Below are 19,682 nucleotides of genomic sequence, written 5' to 3' on the forward strand. Positions count from 1 at the left end.
GAGGAATCGCAGAGGAAATGAATATCTTACAGTAACACATGGTGTGAAAGAAAGAAATGTCTCTCTTGCTGACCTCCTTGTGTTTTTCATTCCTCCCCTCTCTCTCCCCCTCCCCTCCCTCTTGCCCCTTCCTCCTCCACCCCTCACTTGCGCTCCATGCCGATTGAAATATGCAAGCATAATAGTCTGGGAAATAGGATCGAGAGGTTTATGAAAGAAAGTGCATTTGGGCTGGGCCTGCTGTGCCGTGTTAAGTCCATGTTGAAGTCCAGTGAAAGAGATTTATGCTGAGTCAAAACCATAAAGGTAAATTGGAATTATCACGTCGAAACCATAATACCATGGAGAGAAAATGATGCAGGGGAGAAGCTGAGTGAGTAGGAGATGTGGATGGAGTAGCATATTAAAAAGGATTATGCCAAAAACTGCTCAGGAATGACCTAATGGATATATGGTTTGCTGTGGTTTCTCTACATGTACAGAGTCCAGACCTCATCCAATTTAACTCTTTAACTTAGTGTGTTTCACGCCTGTATTAAACAATTTTGCCATTTTTTTTCTCTTGTAATATCCTCCCCCATAGCTGATCCCCGCAGAAAGCCAAAATCATTTCACAGCATTAAATGTCTTCTCCAGTTTCACCTCAAAAGGTGCTCCGGTAATATGGACAGTGGGAAGACTGTTGTTTCCCTCCTCTGCAGGAAAGCTTTGTTTGCCTTCACTCATCCAGACAAGGATAATAGAAGCCAATTATCTCGCGCCACTGATTTCATAATTACCTTTGGGGTCTGTGTGACAGATCTGTTCCCACCAAAGTTTGTCAAGAGAAACCAACGAGGATCCTCAATTAGATTAAACTGATAAACCTGGCAATAGACACTGCATGAAAGACAGTTTTTCCACCAGTGCAATGATTTGTTATTGGCACAATCATAAGGGATTCTCCACTGGAGATTTTTGGCTGAATGAGGTTTGCAACACCTCATGAAGGCAAAACAGTGCAGGCGTCAGTATGCCTCAACTGAAGCCCAAATCCACACAAACGCAGGTATTTTTTACATAAAAAACAGGGTTTTTCTCCTCCATTTTCAAAAAAAATCCTGTCAATACATACTGTTATAAACCTCTGTCCAAATAAAAATGTGAAAAAAAACAACTGAAGTGCTGTTGAGAACATTCCAAACCCACAGGCAGTGATAAAACTGTAACACTAAAGCCACACAAAGAAGAAGACATTGTCCAGAGGCCTGAGAAAAGCTGTAACAGTGTCAGACATTGCTTCTTGAACTTGTAATGCATTGCCATTGACATTTTTGTCTCTCTTTAGCATCTTTGAGTATTGTGAAAAGCACTCTATAAATAAATGTATTATTATTATTATTATTATTATTATGGAATGCAATAAAGACTTTGCCTTCTTAGTTCAGACTACGGAGCCTCTGTGTTATTATTTTACCTTCTTAAGTATGGGCACAACCAGAATTTTTGGCTGCACATTAGCCTAGGGAGTTTTATATGTGTCAAACTCCGACACTGACAGCAGAGGAACAGCAAAGCAGTGTGCCTGTAAATGACACCAGAGGGCAGTAAAGGCTCTCCGCATACTTTACATTACAATACTATTTTGGTATAAACATACACCTGGCAGTGTCTGACAGTTACAGTGAAAGAGTATTTACGTATGTATTTGTTTAAGTAAAAGGTGTGTGTATAGTGTATAAATATTTTTTATTTAATATTACTTGATTTTTATATTCAAATTTTTATATTTTATATTATCTTTTTTTATCTATTTGGTATTTTGCAATATTTCATCTGTTGTTTGTACTCAAATCACTTTTGCATTTTTCTCTGCTTTTGACTCTTGAGCAGCTGTAACATGTGAATTTCCCCAATGTGGGATTCCTTAAGTCTTAATCTCATCTTAATGTAAAAACATGTAAAAAGTCCATTAGCAAGGTCAATACCAGCACTATTTGGGTCACATCCACCACTTCACAAAAAGAAGCCTCATTTGTGACGTCCATACCACCTCACATAGGAAATAAACGCACGTGCTCTGCTGTTACAATCCAAAGAAGTCCTTTTTTTCTGTTTTCGCTTTGGGCATATCCTCAGTATAGCTGTGACGGAGCCATCCTCATCATTAACTATACACCAATAACAAGTTGTACATGGTCAGCAGTACTTTACTTTTTTCCAATTTTGATAAAAAATTGAATTTTTATCCAAACTTCTGATTGTCAGTGGAATAATAAAAATCACAAAGTACAGTAGGAGTGACCGGGTGAGCTGCTGTAAGGTGCAAGACACACAGACAGACTGACCTGGCCCGACTTGGCCCCAGATGACGATTCACATATCCTACGCCCAGTTGACAGGTCAAACGCGTGTATCCCACTTCCTTTTCCTGCTGTGACCTCATCTGTCAGCCGTGGTGACCATCCACACTCCTCCCACCTCAGTCTCTGGCTGCCCTGAAATGGAAACATTAAGAAGGAAACACTGTTACCATCCCACTGTCCTTCCAACATGAAGCCGTCTCTGTCAGCTTATAGAAAGTCTAATTGTATTTAATCTTGAATGATTCCATATTACACACTGTGCACACATATAAAGAGGATGTATATGAGTTCAACCTCTTTCAGGAGGCGGAAATAATGATGCATTTCCTTTGAGCTGCTGGTTGGTGTTACAGGCCTCTTTGGCCTTTAGAACACCAGTAGCAAGGGCGGGTCTACAGGTGGTGTGATGTGGTCAAAGAAACACCACAATCATTTTGGTTTTAATCCCGTCAAACACTTTATATAAGTGTCCAAAATGTGAAAATGGAAACATCAGATGCAGTTTTCCGTGCATGTTACTTGCTCCTATTTTTAGGTACTGTACCTTTTTTTAAAATGAGGTACACAACTCTATAAAGAGGTGCTAATGAATGACTCACATTCATGGATCTCTCCACTACGCCTGTCACTCTTTCCTTGCTGATTTAAGCATACACCTTGCACCACCGACCACAGTCATTCTCTTATTTTCGTGGTAGCACTAAATATTGGTGGTCTCGGTGGACTTTTTTTGTTTGTTGTTTGTAATGGTTGGAAAAGATCGCCGGGTTACACTTTGACAACCCCTTCATTGATATATTCATGTATTTATCACTCTGTCCAACAGCATTTCGCTCCCTCTTGCAGTGTTGAACTCGACTCACCGACCCAAGTCTGTGTCGAGTCTCAAGTCACCAGTGTCCAAGTCCAAAGAAGAGTCAAAGTCGAGTCAGAGTCAAGTCACCAGTACCTGAGTATGAGTCCCAAGTCCAAGTCATCCTTCAAAGAGCTGATATACAGATAAAAGTGGCTCTACATTAACCCTTTAAAACCTGGATCAGCATCACTTTTCTTGTGCTGCTTTCTTAGACCTTCCACATGTATTTAAACCTTTGAACTTTGTGCAATTTCTTTCAAAAACGTGAAGAGTAAGGCAATGAGCAATTTGAAATGTTACACAAATTACAAGAACTTTGTCAGAAGTAAAGCGGTTAACACTATGCTGCTTAACAGAAATATAAAACCATAGTAACGAGCACACATTACACATGAACTTTTCACACCATCAGAATATAATAGAAATATCCTACCCCCTGATCTGACTGCCAGCTTCCTGTTTGTCCACTCCATTAAGCCCAATAACAACAAAGCACGTGGCTACCTAACATGCACGCGATTCTGCACATTAAGTAGCCACCTTCGTTATTGCTATCTGGGTTAAACCTCGTGTATTTATGATTACGGCACTGCAGAAGCTAACTTTGGCTAGCTAGCTAACGAAAGCATTTCACTTACTTTTTTGGGTGTAACTGTGGCAGATGTCTGTTGCAGTTTGACATCCCAGTCCTCTCCTTAATTGTGCGTTTGCAAAGGGAACATTTAGCGGTGCTCTGTCCCGAACTGATTTAAAATCGGAAGGTGAGCTGCAGGATTTGAGGTGCATCTTTCCATTGTTTTGACGGTGCATGGGGGGGGGGGGGGGGGGGGGAGGGGCGCGCGCGCGACACGAACTCGTATGCAGGTGAAGGAGTAGCCTGCACACGCGCCCTGCCACTGCAAGAAATTACACTGTTAGACACTTCATATATCCCTGCTGAAAATGTTGACTCTGTGGCAATGGTCTTAGAAAGAAAAGCCTTTTTAGTCATTTTTTTTAGTTAACACAAATAAACGTCAATCAGTGGCTTCCTCAATGGTAGAAAATACATGTAAAAACATATGAAAAAATCAAATTATGAATTAATTAAAATTAATTAAAAATATGTGAAATGTCCTTATATTGGAGTAAAAAAAATGGGTTAAAACAAATTGGTGGCACAGTCCTTTAAAGCAAATTAACTTTCAGGTGTGTATTTGGCTCCACAGTATATAATGTATGTATGTAACCATCATCCAGTATGTTGAATATGAAGATGCAGAGAAGTACGTCATGTGTCACAAGCATACACTGTGAATTAATCTTTATATACAGTGTATGGTTACAAGGAGCACAATGTTAGTGCTGTGGTGCGTGAGAGGTCAGGGGTCACTAAAGTGTGAGGGCACTGGCTGAGGGAGCTGACACTGTGATTGACGGCACCTTGTTATAATTACGCACTTATATTCAAACCTGAATTTGTTCCGAACACATTTACCCCCTGGGTTATTATTTTATGTTCTTTTCCTCTCCTCACAGTTGTGCGCCAATCTCAGTAAGATCCTCCGCTGACATGTTTCTCCCAGAGCTGGTGTTATTGCTAGTACAGTTAGAGCTGGAAAACCAAACAAAGCATGACACAGCACTCCATCACCTGGCCTGATGATGTCATGATATCATAAATACCCTGCTACAACTACAGCCCCACCTTTCTCCCAACATGTGTCAAAGACTGGTGAGCCATGGGCAGGTGTGTGTGTGTATGTTAAAATCAGTGACATTTTTGGGAGGTTGAGTAGTGACAGGGCATGTTTTAAGACCCCCCTTCATGTTGTAAAGTTGAACCAGACCATGCAGCACCGGAGCTTGGTGTGAATGGGGGGTTGTGTCTCTGAACAGTCCGCTCTTTGAGCTTCCATTACCAGGTCCACCCTAGCAGATCGAGCATTCATGGTAAAGGTGTCGCCATCAGGATGGTTGCTGCTTCTGGCCTCAGGTGTTAAAGTTGATGAAGTGTTTCAACTGAATTCTTGTTGCAGCACATCCCATTACTACAAACTATATCAACATCAGTGAGATCATTTATGATTTTACCTTAACCTTGACGGTTTTGTAGGTGATGTAAAAAATATGTTACAGTTTAGAACTTCTTTTGTGTTTCCCATAAATTAAACTATTTGAATAACAAAATTTATACCAACTATGAGAAGCCTCAAGTTTGACATTTTAGCTGTCGCCAACATGTTTTTTGGTGCAAGAAATGATCATTATTTGATAAGAGACTTCCCACTTGACAAGTCGTTACAGTAGCAACTTGTCCGTTGCAGGGTAGCCTTCTTTATGATCTATTTTACTCTAAATGGAACCATTTACTAAACGAACATCATGCTGTATTGAAGACACTAGCGCTAGAGACCATTAACATATTAGTAAACTGTTCACTGAGGTAAAAAAAAAAATCAAGTTAGCTCATTTTCTCAGTGACTTCTATACAATCAGACTTTTTTTTTTGCAATTAGTGGAGTCGCCCCCTGCTGGCCGTTAAAAAGAATGCAGGTATAAGGCAATTCCCCTCTGGCTTCACTTTTCGGATCCGGAGGCTAGTCCACTTCTTTTATACAGTCTGTGCTAATACCAGACAAACATACTGCTCAAAACAAAATGTCATCACTTTTATCTTGGCCGAGACCACGTCTTCATTTTTCTCACAGCATCATCGGTCTGAAATCATTCACACCTGCCAAGAAATTGATAAAACAGAGAAAGACAAAGGAGAGATAAAAGTTAAAAAAGAAAAGAAAAAAAATGTTGGATGCTTCCTTACAGTTGGAGTAATGCTTTTGTCTTCCAAAGCACATCTCCAAGGGCATCCAGGTTTCATATGCTCAGCTCCACTGGCTTTTATGTCCACTACAAATGTCTCCATGGTGCGTGCTGCATAACTGAGTGCAAAAGAAACCAAATGCAGTATTCTGAAAACAGATTGTTTTCAGTAATTATGTTTCACTTTTCTTTGTTTCTTTGAAATATAATTTTGGTTTAACTGGTTACGGTTGAATGTCTGAATCAAAGAAGTGCTTTCATAGAATTAAAGAAGGGGAAATAGGGAATAATTACATGGTCTCTCAACATATTAACAACAAAATGGGTTCATAGTTACTCAAAAATAAACCACAGTGTTCTCAGATGACAGCGGGCTGGAAAGACTAGTAAACCCGAAGAGAATCTCACTTGGTGACAGTCGGCTGCACCGCTGTTTACTGAAAACAACAGACCCTCCTGCTGACATGAGGCATGCTTCTGATCCAGGCAGTATAGACAGAAAAGATTTGATAGTTGCGTGTGGGACAGTTTGTGGCTGCATACATACATGTGTGTGGTTGTAACATGGCCACACAGATCAGAATCTGTCTGGCTTTTTAATTTCTCCCTGCATGAAACCATATGACTGTCCTTAAACTGGCTAACTGATGTGGATGCTGACAGTCGGAGGGCTAGACACTGACCTGCAGCAGGAGAGGCCCGGAAACCATCCGACAAAATGCTACACAGCTCTTGACAGCTTCCTCCGTCTTCCTCTCTCTATGTGTCCCTTTGGAGCAGGCCCGGTGGGTGTTTTGTCTGGGTCAGATTTACAGTAGATCTAAGCACCACTGAGCCCAACCTGGACAGCTAATTGGAAAAAGGTTTGTGCGTTATGAGGCCCACCGAGAGCGCTTTCAGCACCTCTGCAGTGAATGAGTAACAAAATCACACAGGGAGGCGCATAGGTGAAGCAGATGCACACATATGTAGGGAGTAATCCTCTACAATATCTACACATGCACGCAGACACAAACATCAAGATTTCAACGCTATAAAAATTAAGAAGAACTTTTGGCGCAGTGCTCACATTATTGAATGACATGAGCGAGGAAATGGAAAAGGCAAAAGTTGAACATTCAGCTACACATGTTTGGCATGAACACTGCCATTTGAGAATACAGTCCCATTATGCATCCTAAATATATGTATGCATATGTTGTAGTTGAAGGACATGCATGTCCTCTTGCACTTTCTCAGACGCACACAAAGTCAAGTCCTTTCCTGTGCTGACAACATCCTCTCTTGTGCTAATGGGGTGCTCAGAAACCCACAGTTAGCATAAATCAGAGAATCATACACCTGGAGGCAAGACTTGCACGACAGACATTAAAATTGCAGAGAAAATCCCTCCTGCTGTACTAGATGCGTGCGCACTACAATGGATTATTTTTATGGATTAGTGATGAGGCATGCTTTACGCTTAGTATTGGCCCTTCCAATGAATACAGCCCAAAACATGAAATCTCTCATCACCCAGAGGCCTTTGCATCACCGCCCAGCAGGTGAACAAGAGGTCTTAAACTTAGCAACAATACACAGACTTTGAAGGCTTCACAGTTGGGCAGACACACCACCAAAGACTCCAGCAATACTGGGATGGAGTAACACTACACCTGATGAAAATAATACCTTGAGTGACAATGTGAACATTTGTCTGGCCTCGTCCTTAATGACAAAAAAGTTAAAGAGCAGAAATGATAGACTTTTGCCTTCTGTAGCAGAGTTAAAAGGAGGAAAAGTTTTACTAGTTACACTTGCAGCGATGCTCTAGAAATGGCGAGGCCACTAAAAGCACCACTTTGGTCCAGACAAAAATATCTCAACAATCAGGCTATTGGATGTTTTGCCATAAGGTTTTGCCATTCATATTCCCCAGAATATGAATCCCCCTGTTTTTGGCGAGGGTTAGGGGACTTTTCTATTGGAGCACAAGCAGGTCAAAGTTTACATTTACACATTAAAATTTTCAGAAAAGTACCAGCCCTAATGCTAATGTGGGATCTAATAGCTGCAAAGTTGTTTTTTTTTGGTGCACTAAAAAAAATCCCAAGGGCATTTTTCATCCATACAACTTGCCTGATTTCTTCAAAGCCTTTTTTGATATCATTTAATGTGTTTAATTAATTTCGACATTTTCATTTTATTTGGAAAAAATTCTAAGATTGCATTAAACAGCTGAATGGGAATATCATTAATAATGCCCCATTAAGCATCTCCCACTCTGGGAACTTTTCATGAACCTCCAGCTGTCAGATTCCAGTCAGTCTTCTCCAGCATGACAGCTTGAGGTGTTTTATATGGAAAGTCATACTTAGACTGAAATGTCTAGCCTGTATAATAGGACATCCAGACCCCTTACAATCACATTGACTAGTGTGAAAGGTGCTTGAAGTGGGCGAATAATAAATGACTTGCTAAAGACATAAAGCCTTCGGGCTGGGGTCTAGATTTATGCTGTGATATTAGCTCGGATATCATGCTTTAAGAGTTAGATAGATGACCTGCTGGGGAGACATGCGTCATCAGAAGTACTTCGCTCTAATCAATATATGATGTGTGTTTTGTCACTCCAAAATTTTAATGTGACACACACACACAAGGTCGGTTCATGCTTGGCAGTGGTGAGCGGTGATATCCCGTCCAGTGCAGCTGGTGTGCAGCCTCGAGGCAGTCCTGTGCTCTGGGAGGGAAGCCTGGATTGATTTTAGTCCAGGGCAAACCAGGACTTTCACATTCCTGCTTTTCAATTGGAATTAACGTATTTGTTACTGCCTGGGAGAGTGATCTAAATATATGCTTACATATATGCATTTAGAGGAAACGGCCCTGGAATAATGAAGTCAAAGGTGAGATGCCGTTTGACCTCAGCACTAGCCAGTGTAATATTACATTACACTTTTTTTTCTTCCCTTCTCTCCCACTCATTCTCTTTGCTCCATCTTCAAGTGAGGCCGTTCCAAGCTGGAAAGTTCTGCTGCTGTTACATAAACTCCAGCTCGAACGGCTGCGGGGTCAGGAAAAAGGGGAAGAAAAGAAGGAGAAAAACAAGACAAAAGTTGAGCGTATTGTGGGAAAATGAGGCTCAAAGATAAAGAGGATCTGGAAGGGGTAAAACCTGTATCATCAGGAACGTCTAAAAACTCCTCTTCATCAGATCCTGGAGAAAAGAGGAAGAACAAAAGAGCAAGAGGAAATTGGAAGCAGAGTGAAGGAAGCTTAGCAGTTCCCATCCAAAAAGCCTGGAAGAAAGGGAAGGAGGAAAAACTAAAAACAAGGCATTAAATGGCTCGGCGTCTTCCAGGGCTCCAACTGAAGCGTTCGTGGAACAGGCCAGGTCACTTGTGAGACAGAAAAGAGACCCGGTGTTGGATCAACTTCAACCTGACATGTCTTCCTGCTGAGAAGATGTTTTCTTTGTTAACACGAATCCCTCGTGACAGTGGTGATCCAGGATTTTACTGAGCGGGTTCACTGGATGTGCTCCATGCTTTTATTTTAGAGCTTGGAGAAAAGTGTGTTTCACTTGTTTTGTTTCTCATTTCACCCTTCCTGCCAACACTCCTGATGACCCAAACATAACTTCAGGAGGCCTAAAAACTTCTCACTTTCTTTGGGATGTGTGGTCCATGCTAAATGGTTGAGCAATGCATGAGTTATTAGATTTATAGGAAGTGCTCAACAGTTTGTCTGGAAGTGGGTGATGATTCATATTCCAAATGGCTTGCAGATGCAGCAGCAGATTTCAGTGGGTACATAATGTGACTGAATACCCAATCAACTCATAATTACCCCTCAAAACCACATCCACGTTTATTTACTGGTGTTTATGCACATAGATCCCAAATGAACATCCCCTCAAACCGCCAAAATCTCACTTTCACCATGGACAACAGGATGTGTTTTAGCAGACAAGTGTAGAGCCTGTGAATTATGTAACAACTCTCCATGTTCATGTGAGCATCTTTTCAGGTGCGCTCCAGAGACACACTCATTAAATCAACCACCTCTTCCCACCGCTTCACTGCCTGGGAACATTATTCAGTCTGTCTGGGATTTTTACCATGAATGCACTCTTTTGCTGACTCACTGCATTCTCTTGTCAAAAAGTGCTGTCTGTCCTGCTGTCATCTTCACTCTTTCCACTGACCAGACACAAAACACACACTCCGGAAACCTGTGGAAATCCCGGGTGACTGCATCTTTTGTCTTACCTCACTCTAGAGACAACAGTTTTGCATCAGATGTGGGACATTCCCAAAAGGTTGCCTATCACACATCCTCTCTATGATTTAGAGAGTTGCTGGCTTTCCTTGAGCACATCAGCAAAACATTAACAAGACTACGAAAATGGAAGGAATGATCAAAACAATGGCAGAGAAAACAAAGTGGGAAAACTAGGAGAAGTGGTGGATGGAAATGGATCGAGTGGAGGTAGAAGAAAGGGATGCGGTATTCAATAAGCGCAGGTCAATACCAGGCTGTGCGCTGGGCTTTACTGTCACAGCGTGCCTTTCACCATTTGTTTCCCATAAAGGCCACATGGAAACGTTTAGCTGGCTTAAAGCAGATCGGCGCACGTTGTCTCAGGCCCGTAACATTTGCTACTTGTTTTCCAGGTCTGTCCTAATAAAGTTTTCCAAAAATATAAGCAGCTGCAATAAATAATATTAATGACTTTGACATAAATAAAACAAATAAAAATGATGCGAGACACCAAACTGTGTCTGAGATATGAGTGACAGGAAACGTCCCTCTCACAGAGTGCGTGTGTGTGTTTTAAAGAACGATGAGAGAGAGAAAGGAGAGGAGAGGGAAACAATAGATAAAAATAGCCTCTCCGAAGCAGTTCCTCATGGCTCGGAGAGAGTCTTAAGTGCCTCAACTACAACTTATTTTCTTTTTTCTTCCTTAGTGTGTTTTTACTCTGCAACAACATCTGCAGTCTCGCAAACGTAATCCCAGATGGACAGGTTATGAGGAGTGAAGTAATAACGGAGCGTTAGTTAGTTTGTAGTCTTCATACTTTGTTTATAGGGGTAAAACTGCAAAAAAATCAACACAAAACTCTCAATAGACATATTGGTGGACCTGTGAAGTGGTGAGAGACAGAGAAACGGGCTATTTGCGTGTTTAGACAAGGTCCTTCTAGTGTGTATTAACACCTATCTGTGAGTACAGTGGTTGTAATAAATTCACCCTCACTTTGGCCTCCATGTACAGTATGTGTGTATACGTGTGTTCGTCAAGTCAAATTCCTGCGAGCATATGGCAGAGTGATACAGGTTTTCACAAGTACACAAACCCAGCTGTCCGTCCATCCCCCAGGTACACGGCTCTAATTCTGCCAAGTCATTTACATCGAGCTTCTGCACAAAAACTATTTCCTGCCTGCTCTCAATCCAACATCCACATCACGGGCCTACAGGGTGCATAGATATGTGCACGTAATGTGCTAAGAGCTCGCCTAATGGCCCACCAGGCTTATTGCAAGCCGACAGCTGTCATCAGGGTGCTTCCACTTTCCACTCTTTCTCCTTTTAAATGAGCAGTACCCCAGACAGGAGTGGGCAGAGGCTTAAGACAGTAAATAATACGAAGAAATCCCATCTAATACATCTTCCCCAACATTATGAAGTACAAACTCTCCATGTTGTCATGGTTTCTCTTATCTCCAGCCAAATCAAAGCTTAGAGTCCATATATTGGCATCAGAAACTGCTCAACTACTACGATTTGTCTGCTCCTCCCATATTCATAATCTGAAAATGAACCTTTTATTTATGTTTTCTGGCAGCTCTAGCCTTCACTCCCACAAATAAGGGAATGTTTTTCTCCCACAATAACCCACTTAAGCCTTGCACTGAGAACGATGCTGCCTGCAGCTAAGGAATGTAATGTAAACAGCAACCTCTGGTGGCTATTTGGAGAATTTTACTTCAAGTGCCTGAATTCTAAAGCTGTAAAAGCAGAAATGCGTTCATGTAATAGCAGCTGTAAAATAGAAATGTGTGGCGCCCCGAAGGTTTCCAACGGCTAATAGCTGACAGATTTCTCCAAAAGGAAATCCATATCTGACAATCTCATCCTCTAAGTGCTTTCAGCAGACTCGTGAGTTTAGTACTAATGTTATTGTTCTGTTACACAATAAAACAAAAAAAGACAAAGAATAAGAAAAACATGGCTAATGTTCTCCTGGTATCCACAACAGACTTTTAACTCTAAAGACAGGCCGGGGATGACATGTGCATGTGTGTGTGTGTGTGTGTGTGTGTGGGAGTGTGTGAGTGTGTGAATGGCCACCTGTGTTTTCAGTTATTGACGAGGTGTGCAGTGGGTCTAAATGAGAAGTTCTGTTTGTTACTTTAGGGTGATGGAAAGCCATTCACAGGTGTGACAACCAGAACCAAGAACTGGTGAGTTTAGTAAGGCAGCCTTTCGTTTTCGGCACACACACACACACACCCCCACACACAGATTGCTTCCATGTACCCTGAACAAACATAAGAGAGGCATTAGGTCTGTTATTGTTTGCCTTTGCAGAGCAACTGCGGTACCCCAGAGGAATAACGCTCCCACAGTACACTGAACCAAAACTGACAAGGTGGCACAGCAGACACAGTGTGTGTGTGTGTGTGTGTGTGTGTGTGTGTGTGTGTGTGTGTGTGTGTGTGTATGTTTAAAACGGTTCCAGGTTGCCCAACAAGCACCTCATGAAGTGTAAAGTCTCTCCACTGTCACAAACACGTGAGAAAAGCATCATATCAAATATGTCGCTTTTATTTGACACATCCATCGACATAAATTAACATGCCATATAATTGGCAGCAATATATAGTGATTTCTTTAAAAAAACAAACAAAAAGAAAACAAACAAGACAAACATAAAAACATTATGATGTAAGGTTTTCCAGCCTTCCTACAAAAAAAAGAAAACAGTGTATACATGGCCAAATGAAAAGACATCTTTCTTTAAAGCCACGCAACAGATATTTTAACATCAAATGAAGGAAAAAGTGACTTTCCATGGTGACAGATAAATGGTCAGAGGCATTCTCTTCTGTTCAACTGCAACAGATGTCATGTAGGCACAAACCTACAAAACTTTTCCCTTAAACTGGACCACAGATCAGTGCCAAGGAAATTTTTTTACAGATAAGCTCTTCAAGGTAGCAGGGTCATGTTATGATCTTTTGATAGTGTAAAGTGTTTTCTGGAAATCTCAATCGTCTCTTCTAATTCCTAGCACTTCTCTCCCAACAACACAGTTAGAAAGAGCGGGAGATGAAGATGCCAGAAACTGAAGAGTCTTTTTACCACATATGTTTGAGTTCATTCATCCGTTACGACTGTATGTAAAGGTGTTCCTCGATCGACTCAGTCGTCCCTAAATGAGACACAAGAAGTTAAAAGGAGACTCTTTTTTTTCATCACTCGTCTCCTGCTGGGAGATTTTCTTCAATCCTCTTGATAAACTTCATGCGGATTTCTGTCACATTGTCCCCTCTCAGGGTGTCCTGAGCAAATCTGACATCCACAGCCATCTGGACCTAAAACAGAAACAAAATCACTTTCATTTCGATGCAAAAAATGTTTTTCTCTTCATGAAACTACACCAGAAATCTATTAGATGATTACAATAAATTTACGTGAAGTGTTATTTTAATGTAAAGTAAGCAGAGGTGGGACCAAGCTATTGTTAAGCACATCACTGGTAAGTCGTAAGTCTTTGCACTCGGTTCCAATTCTAGTCCCAAGTCAAGACAGGTAAGCTCAGAGTAGAGTTCCAAGTCCTGAACATTGCATTTTGAGTCCCTAACAACTACTTTTGCGAAAAAAAAAAGACTTTTAAAAAATGGTATCCACTTCTTAAAACAAGTGCAGCTGAAAACAATCATTAAAACCTTGGATCTTCATAAAATATAAATGGTGAGTTACAAAACAATCCCCACCCCCCTGTTGTAAAGTTGGGCATTTTATTAAGGGCGTCTCTGGGAATTGTTGACAAATTCCTGATCCCAACTTGGTGCCCTTGGTGATCCCAACAACACATGGTGCTGCTTTGTCATCACTGTCTACTTATTATGTCTTAGGTATCCTCCTGCGTCAGCTGTTTATGCTCCAGGATAGTGCTACCGTGATGTAAACAAATGCACATGGTGAGATGACGCAGCACGTGCTTATGTTTAGGCAACAACAGCCCATGGCAACCAATGCGGTACATCAAACACACATGCTGGCACGAATGGTTAGGTTTAGGCATAAGAGGCACATGGTAAGATGTAGAGAGAAACCCCATCACATTCAGACGGGAGGCGAACATCACTGTCCTGCATGAAGGTCAGCTGTTTGTGTGACCCATTCACCATCCCTTCCAACCGCCCACCCTATACGCGCATTTGCGCTCCTTATATGACGTCCTTACTGGCATTGTTTCAACCTGACAGCATCCTTCCACGTTTTATATGCACATGACCGGTTCTGTCTGGCTAAGTTCTCAAGTGACGCTGCCTGTGGATGTATTATGTGGACGCACCTGGTGCCGTCAGGTGATCCGCCAGCCTATAATAACACTGCGGCCTATTCTCTGTGGCCGCATTCTTACTATGATCCATGTGGGCAGGCAAGGTGCCTTTTGACAATGTGCACTTACGCAAAAAGTATTGAAAAGGTGTCGGTTTTAGAGCCAGCCTCAAGTGGCCATTCAAAGAACTGCAGTATTTGGCACTTCAACATTGGCTTCATTTTTCAGCCTCGGGAGTTACCGCTTGTGTTGAAGTCCAAGCTGAGTTTCAAGTCCTTTTTGATTCTGTCAAGTCGTGTTTTAAGTCATCAAATTTGCGACTCGACTTTGACTTGCTTCCTCACCTCTGACAGTGAGTATGTTGATCTTACCATCTCCAGCGCTCCTCTGAGGACCCCACAAAGCAGGTTGGAGTAGATGAGTGTGCTGTGGTTATCCGGCAGCTCCACAAAGTCTACCAGCGGGTTGTTCTCAAGGATGAGGGAAAATTCATCTCCTGCCGGGCTCCAATTGGTCACACTGGGCGTGATTCCCAGGTACATCTTAAATGCAACCTAACATCAACCACATTGCAGTGACATGTGGATGAAAAAAGAAAACAGTGCAGGATTATTCAACTGAAATCAGTAATGAACAGTAATGTCTGATTTAACCGAAATGCCAGATTCTAATCGTAAACACACCTGTCTCATTACTGTTGTCTATTGCTTCTTCTCTTCCGCAGCACTTTGTCCCTGTGATGTGTCTGCATACTTTTTTTGCATGCACAAATCAAAGGTCGCTCAAGCTTGTGAAGTTGGAGTCAAACCAATGAAAATATTCACTGGCGCTGGCTGATTCTTTTTTTTTTAAGATGCGAAATGGTCTGACTTTGGAGCGCGGTCTTACCATGACAACAAGTATTTTTAGAACCACTGAAATATTATTAGTTAACAGCACCACAACTGAAGAGGTGTGATTCAGTCTTGCCCTCTGAAGAAACCGGCCGTGATCTGGGAAATCTGTTTTCCTGAACAAACAGCAGACCTCCCTCGTATACTATATATTTCATTGACAAATGACTGAGGTGGTTTCAGAGTCTAGTTTGAGGTCACATGATATCCTCAGGCAAGGCTATCAATGCACCTTCCAAACCGCTGTCCCACTGTGGTCCTCCATTTACAGACATGACCCTTCTCTTCATGACCAAGAGCCAGTTCCCTGAGCTAGTATGAGGTTACATTTGTGGAATGACTCCCAGAGCAAGCAGCAGCAACACCTTGAAAACAGCTGGAGTGTTGAACACACAGTCAGGCCTGAGAGCAGCCTCCCCTGTCTGCATGCATCATTCTGTCTGTCAGTCATAAGGGGACTCTGACTTTTGCAAAACAAATGGGGGCAAACACAGAGAGGAAGATTGAAGTACAATATGTCACAACTGTAACATGATCAGCCAGGTGATTCGGTAAGTAACAAGAGACACATTAATATGTCTACTCTAGTTGTTTAAGAGCGTAGTGAGTAAAGAGCACCTGGACAGTGAAGCAGAGACGGGGTATCACTGAATATGCATCACCTCTCTGACCAATGGGATTAAATTGCATTCCACATGTAAGTGAATCCACACCTTCTGTATATCAAGGTTACTAACACACAAACCGAAGAGGAAAGCCATCTTGGCCGTTAGTGTAAAAGGACGCAGACTGAAGGTTTTTCGGATCTATTCAGTAACAATCATCAGTTTTTCCTTCCATCAACTGTTAGGATGTTTCAAAAACATCACTCTCTGTAATTTTTCATTTTCTGTCAGCCCCTTCTCCCTCCCTCCATCTTTGGGAGAAGTCCACGGTCACGCTCTGATTGGTCTGGAAAAGTCCAATTACCTTAGCGATGACATCGGCCGTTTCTCGGAAATCCTGACACCTGCCGATGCTGGAGCGCGCCAGGAAGTCCTCGATCAGACGCACTCCGATGTTATAACCCCTATGAACAACAGAGAGACAGGGATAAAGTCATTCTTCCCGTTCACAGTAGGGGAAAAATTATAGTAACAAGATAGAGGGCAGTTCAAAACACTCCAAACATTTTTGAGTCATACACTTGGCAAATGATGATCATTATGATCAGACGGTCAAGTCATCTTATCCTGACTACAAATTCTAGAGCCAACTGATGCATCCCGATCCAAACATGGTCTGTCTCTGACCAGTTGGCTGCCAACTAGCAGAGTGGGCAGTGCAGAGTCACTGCCTTCTAAGGCCAGGTAAGACAAGCCTCATCTTGACTTGGCTTGTTGAGAGCTTAAGGTTGCTGGACAACCAGAAAAGCAAAGCACATCCAGTCCAAAGTCCTGTCAGCGTGACAGGATGATTTGAATTTTTGTGTTATTAACCCATCGATTTTTCTTAATCTTGTTTGGTGGGAGAACAGTATCCTGCACAGCCTTCCAGAAAGTTTTTGCTCTCTTAAAAAAACACACATCAGTGTTCTCTTCTTCAAACACCCTGCATGTTCTAAGAAACTACAAGAGCAGAGGGGAACCTCTGACACAGAAGTGTGAAAATAAACCCTGATTATGTCATCTTTGTGTGTCTACGTATATTATGGATCGGGCGGCAGAATGTGTCAGAGCAGTGTGAAAGTGTGAGTCTTGGTGATGCTCAAGAGGCCGGAAAATTACTTTTCTTCTGTAAGTTAAGCAAGCAAAAGATTAACTTTAGCACGCTGAAACAAAGCAACTTGGATTATGTTCTCAATGTGTGCATTCACAGGGAATACCATCTGTCTAATGTAACTTTAGTATTGATATTGATATTGATATTGGTATGGTATGGTATGGTATGGTATGATATGGTATGGGTGTGTTGCTGGATATTTGAAGGTGGTATGGGTGATGTACAGTGTGATGTTGAAGCCTTGCTGTTAGACACTGTACCAATAACAAAGTCCTCCAGCGTAGTTATTAAAGTGAATTGTGCTGACACACACGAATAACTGCTATATGACTAGCTGAGCTAGTTTCACAATAAACCTTTATTTCTGATAATTATGTAATAAATTATTAAGGTGGGAGGAAAAATTACATTTGCAATGCAATTAATAAAACAAACAAACAATAAAATAAAATGAATTACTGATAAAAATTGTGTTCTGTTTTTTAACACAAGTCTTGCACACTTGCTTGGCATCTATGCTATTTGCAAACTCAAGTTGAGTGTGAACACAATTAATGACAATTAATGACAGTCGATGGGGATACTTACATCTTGTCCAGTTGTTTATTGACTTCCTCGTCATTCTCATAGTCTTTACAGAGCTGGGTGACCAGGGCCCCGTAAGTCAGAGTGAACAGCTCAGAGTTCTGTAACAGAGAAAACAGAGTTCTCCTAATATTTGTGCTGCAAAATTAAATGAATCACACTGGAATAAGGGCATCAAAGTGTGGTGAGTTTTGCAACAAGCATGCCTTCTCATTGTTTGATGCAGAAACCATCTGAGGCAGCCCTAAATTACCATAACCAAAAACATACATGTGCATCTATAAAAATGTTACCAGAGAGTTGCAAGCTTTTAGATAGATATCTTTATTGTCACAACAAAATTAAGATTGCAACTCCCACACAAGATGCAGTAAAAGACAGTTAGCTGGGAGTAAAACACTAATCAGAGAGGCAACAATCGGTAAGTGAGTAAAAATCTGATATGGCGACTGTCTTTGCTGCAGTAAATGATAAATAGATTTTTTAATATCATAACATCTAGTCATTCTCATATGATATGCTGAGCAAAACAGAGAGTGTTCAAGTATGATTATATAAAACATATAGCCTGAATAGTGGCCATTAGCCCCTGGTGGTTTGGGGTTAAACAGCTAGGTGCACACTTTTACTGAAGCCCGTTGTACCAGCTCTCTCTTTACTCTTTTAAGACTTTAACTTCCCATCAAATAATCAATTCCTTTAACACGGTGAGATGCGTTCGAACATACAGAGCAGCTCTCAGCATCAGGAGGTCTACATTAATATGTCATACAATGGACAGCTCCTGGTGCTGAAATCTAGTCAAATGACATTGATTTAAAAAAAATAAAATATAAAAGAGCTGTTTAACCCTTTGAAACCTGAGTGAATTACCTGGATTTCATTCAAAACATAGGAAGAAGGCAATGCGCGACGACATAAAAAATAATCCAAAAATGTGTTAGAAATAGTAAAAACTACACAAAATTTACCTGAACATGGCCTCAAAAAAGTCTTAAAATTTTAATTAGAATGACTTACATAATTTTAAATATGTAATTATGGTCATTTTTAATATATTTTAACCTCACTTTTTAAGAACAAAATTTCCAACTTTCGTGCATTTTATAGAATATTTCATATCAAACTGCTTACTGTCTTTTCCCCCATGTACAAGAAAAGTGATGTTGCTTGAGGTTTCAAAGGGTCAGTTATGAATAAATACAGTTTATATCAACTTTTGTCAACGTAATGTAAGTTATTTTAGTATTTACACATATGGCTTGTGTCTTCGCTGCATTTATAAAACTGCTGCAACTAATAAAAACTAACCCACAATTAAACATGATAACAGACCTACAGCGGAATATATGCATGTTTGTTATAATCGGATTTCACTTGGAAAGATATATTCAAAGTGAACAGGCTAGGAGGGGAACATGTACAACTACGCAGGCTAACTGTGCTAAAACGAGCTACAGCCTGTGAACCCTTTTCATATCAAACAATGAATGAAATACTTGTTCAGCAAGTACAAATACGTTTCGCGAATCCAGCCACACAGGTCAAAGAAAGCCCTACGACTGCCAAGTTTTTAACTTATCTCACAGAAAAATAAATTAGCCAGTTTTTATGTTAGCAATTCGGCAACGGTTAGCATTTTGCTAGCGACGCTAGCTAGATTTGCCCGATATTAATCCTGCGGGATTTGCCTACCATCTTCTTGCTGTCTGTTGTTCGGTTGGATTGCCTGGACATTGTGGACAGTATTACAGGCTGACACAGGTGGTGACTCGATATTAATCCTTTATTTATTTGATTCTGGCTAAGCAGATATTTCCGTAATCACCAGTTCAGTCACGCACTTCCAGTAAAGTCAAGATATCTGGATTAATACAT

At 41.2% G+C, this 19,682-nt stretch overlaps 2 protein-coding genes across 2 annotated transcripts in view; both read right to left on the reverse strand.

The window, feature by feature from the left end:
* The window catches only part of col8a2 (collagen, type VIII, alpha 2), a 117,095-nt gene extending 114,725 nt beyond the window's left edge, over positions 1 to 2,370 (reverse strand). The window contains exon 1 of the mRNA XM_042507074.1: positions 2,328 to 2,370. The gene's annotated coding sequence lies outside the window, so the exon portion shown is untranslated. The remainder of the gene's footprint in view (positions 1 to 2,327) is intronic.
* Positions 2,371 to 12,805: 10,435 nt separating this feature from the next.
* trappc3 (trafficking protein particle complex subunit 3) lies at positions 12,806 to 19,658 on the reverse strand. The gene is made up of 5 exons (XM_042506465.1): positions 19,500 to 19,658; positions 17,808 to 17,905; positions 16,428 to 16,527; positions 14,937 to 15,119; positions 12,806 to 13,591 (listed from the first exon to the last, which is right to left on the reverse strand). Exons 1-5 carry the CDS (start codon positions 19,539 to 19,541, stop codon positions 13,472 to 13,474), a joined length of 543 nt encoding a protein of 180 aa, XP_042362399.1. The 5' UTR covers positions 19,542 to 19,658; the 3' UTR covers positions 12,806 to 13,471.
* Between the last annotated feature and the right edge of the window lie 24 nt (positions 19,659 to 19,682).

This window comes from Plectropomus leopardus, chromosome 18 (genome assembly GCF_008729295.1).
Source record: "Plectropomus leopardus isolate mb chromosome 18, YSFRI_Pleo_2.0, whole genome shotgun sequence".
NCBI lineage: Eukaryota > Metazoa > Chordata > Actinopteri > Perciformes > Serranidae > Plectropomus > Plectropomus leopardus.

What these genes read in the sequence shown, in the direction of transcription:
- trappc3 (XM_042506465.1), bottom strand. Translation starts at nt 19,541, where the DNA reads ATGTCCAGGCAATCCAACCGAACAACAGACAGCAAGAAGATG. An exon ending in CAACAGACAGCAAGAAGATG is followed by an intron (nt 17,906 to 19,499) that starts GTAGGCAAATCC and finishes TCTCTGTTACAG; the next exon opens with AACTCTGAGCTGTTCACTCT. An exon ending in TCAGAGGAGCGCTGGAGATG is followed by an intron (nt 13,592 to 14,936) that starts GTAAGATCAACA and finishes TTTCTGTTTTAG; the next exon opens with GTCCAGATGGCTGTGGATGT.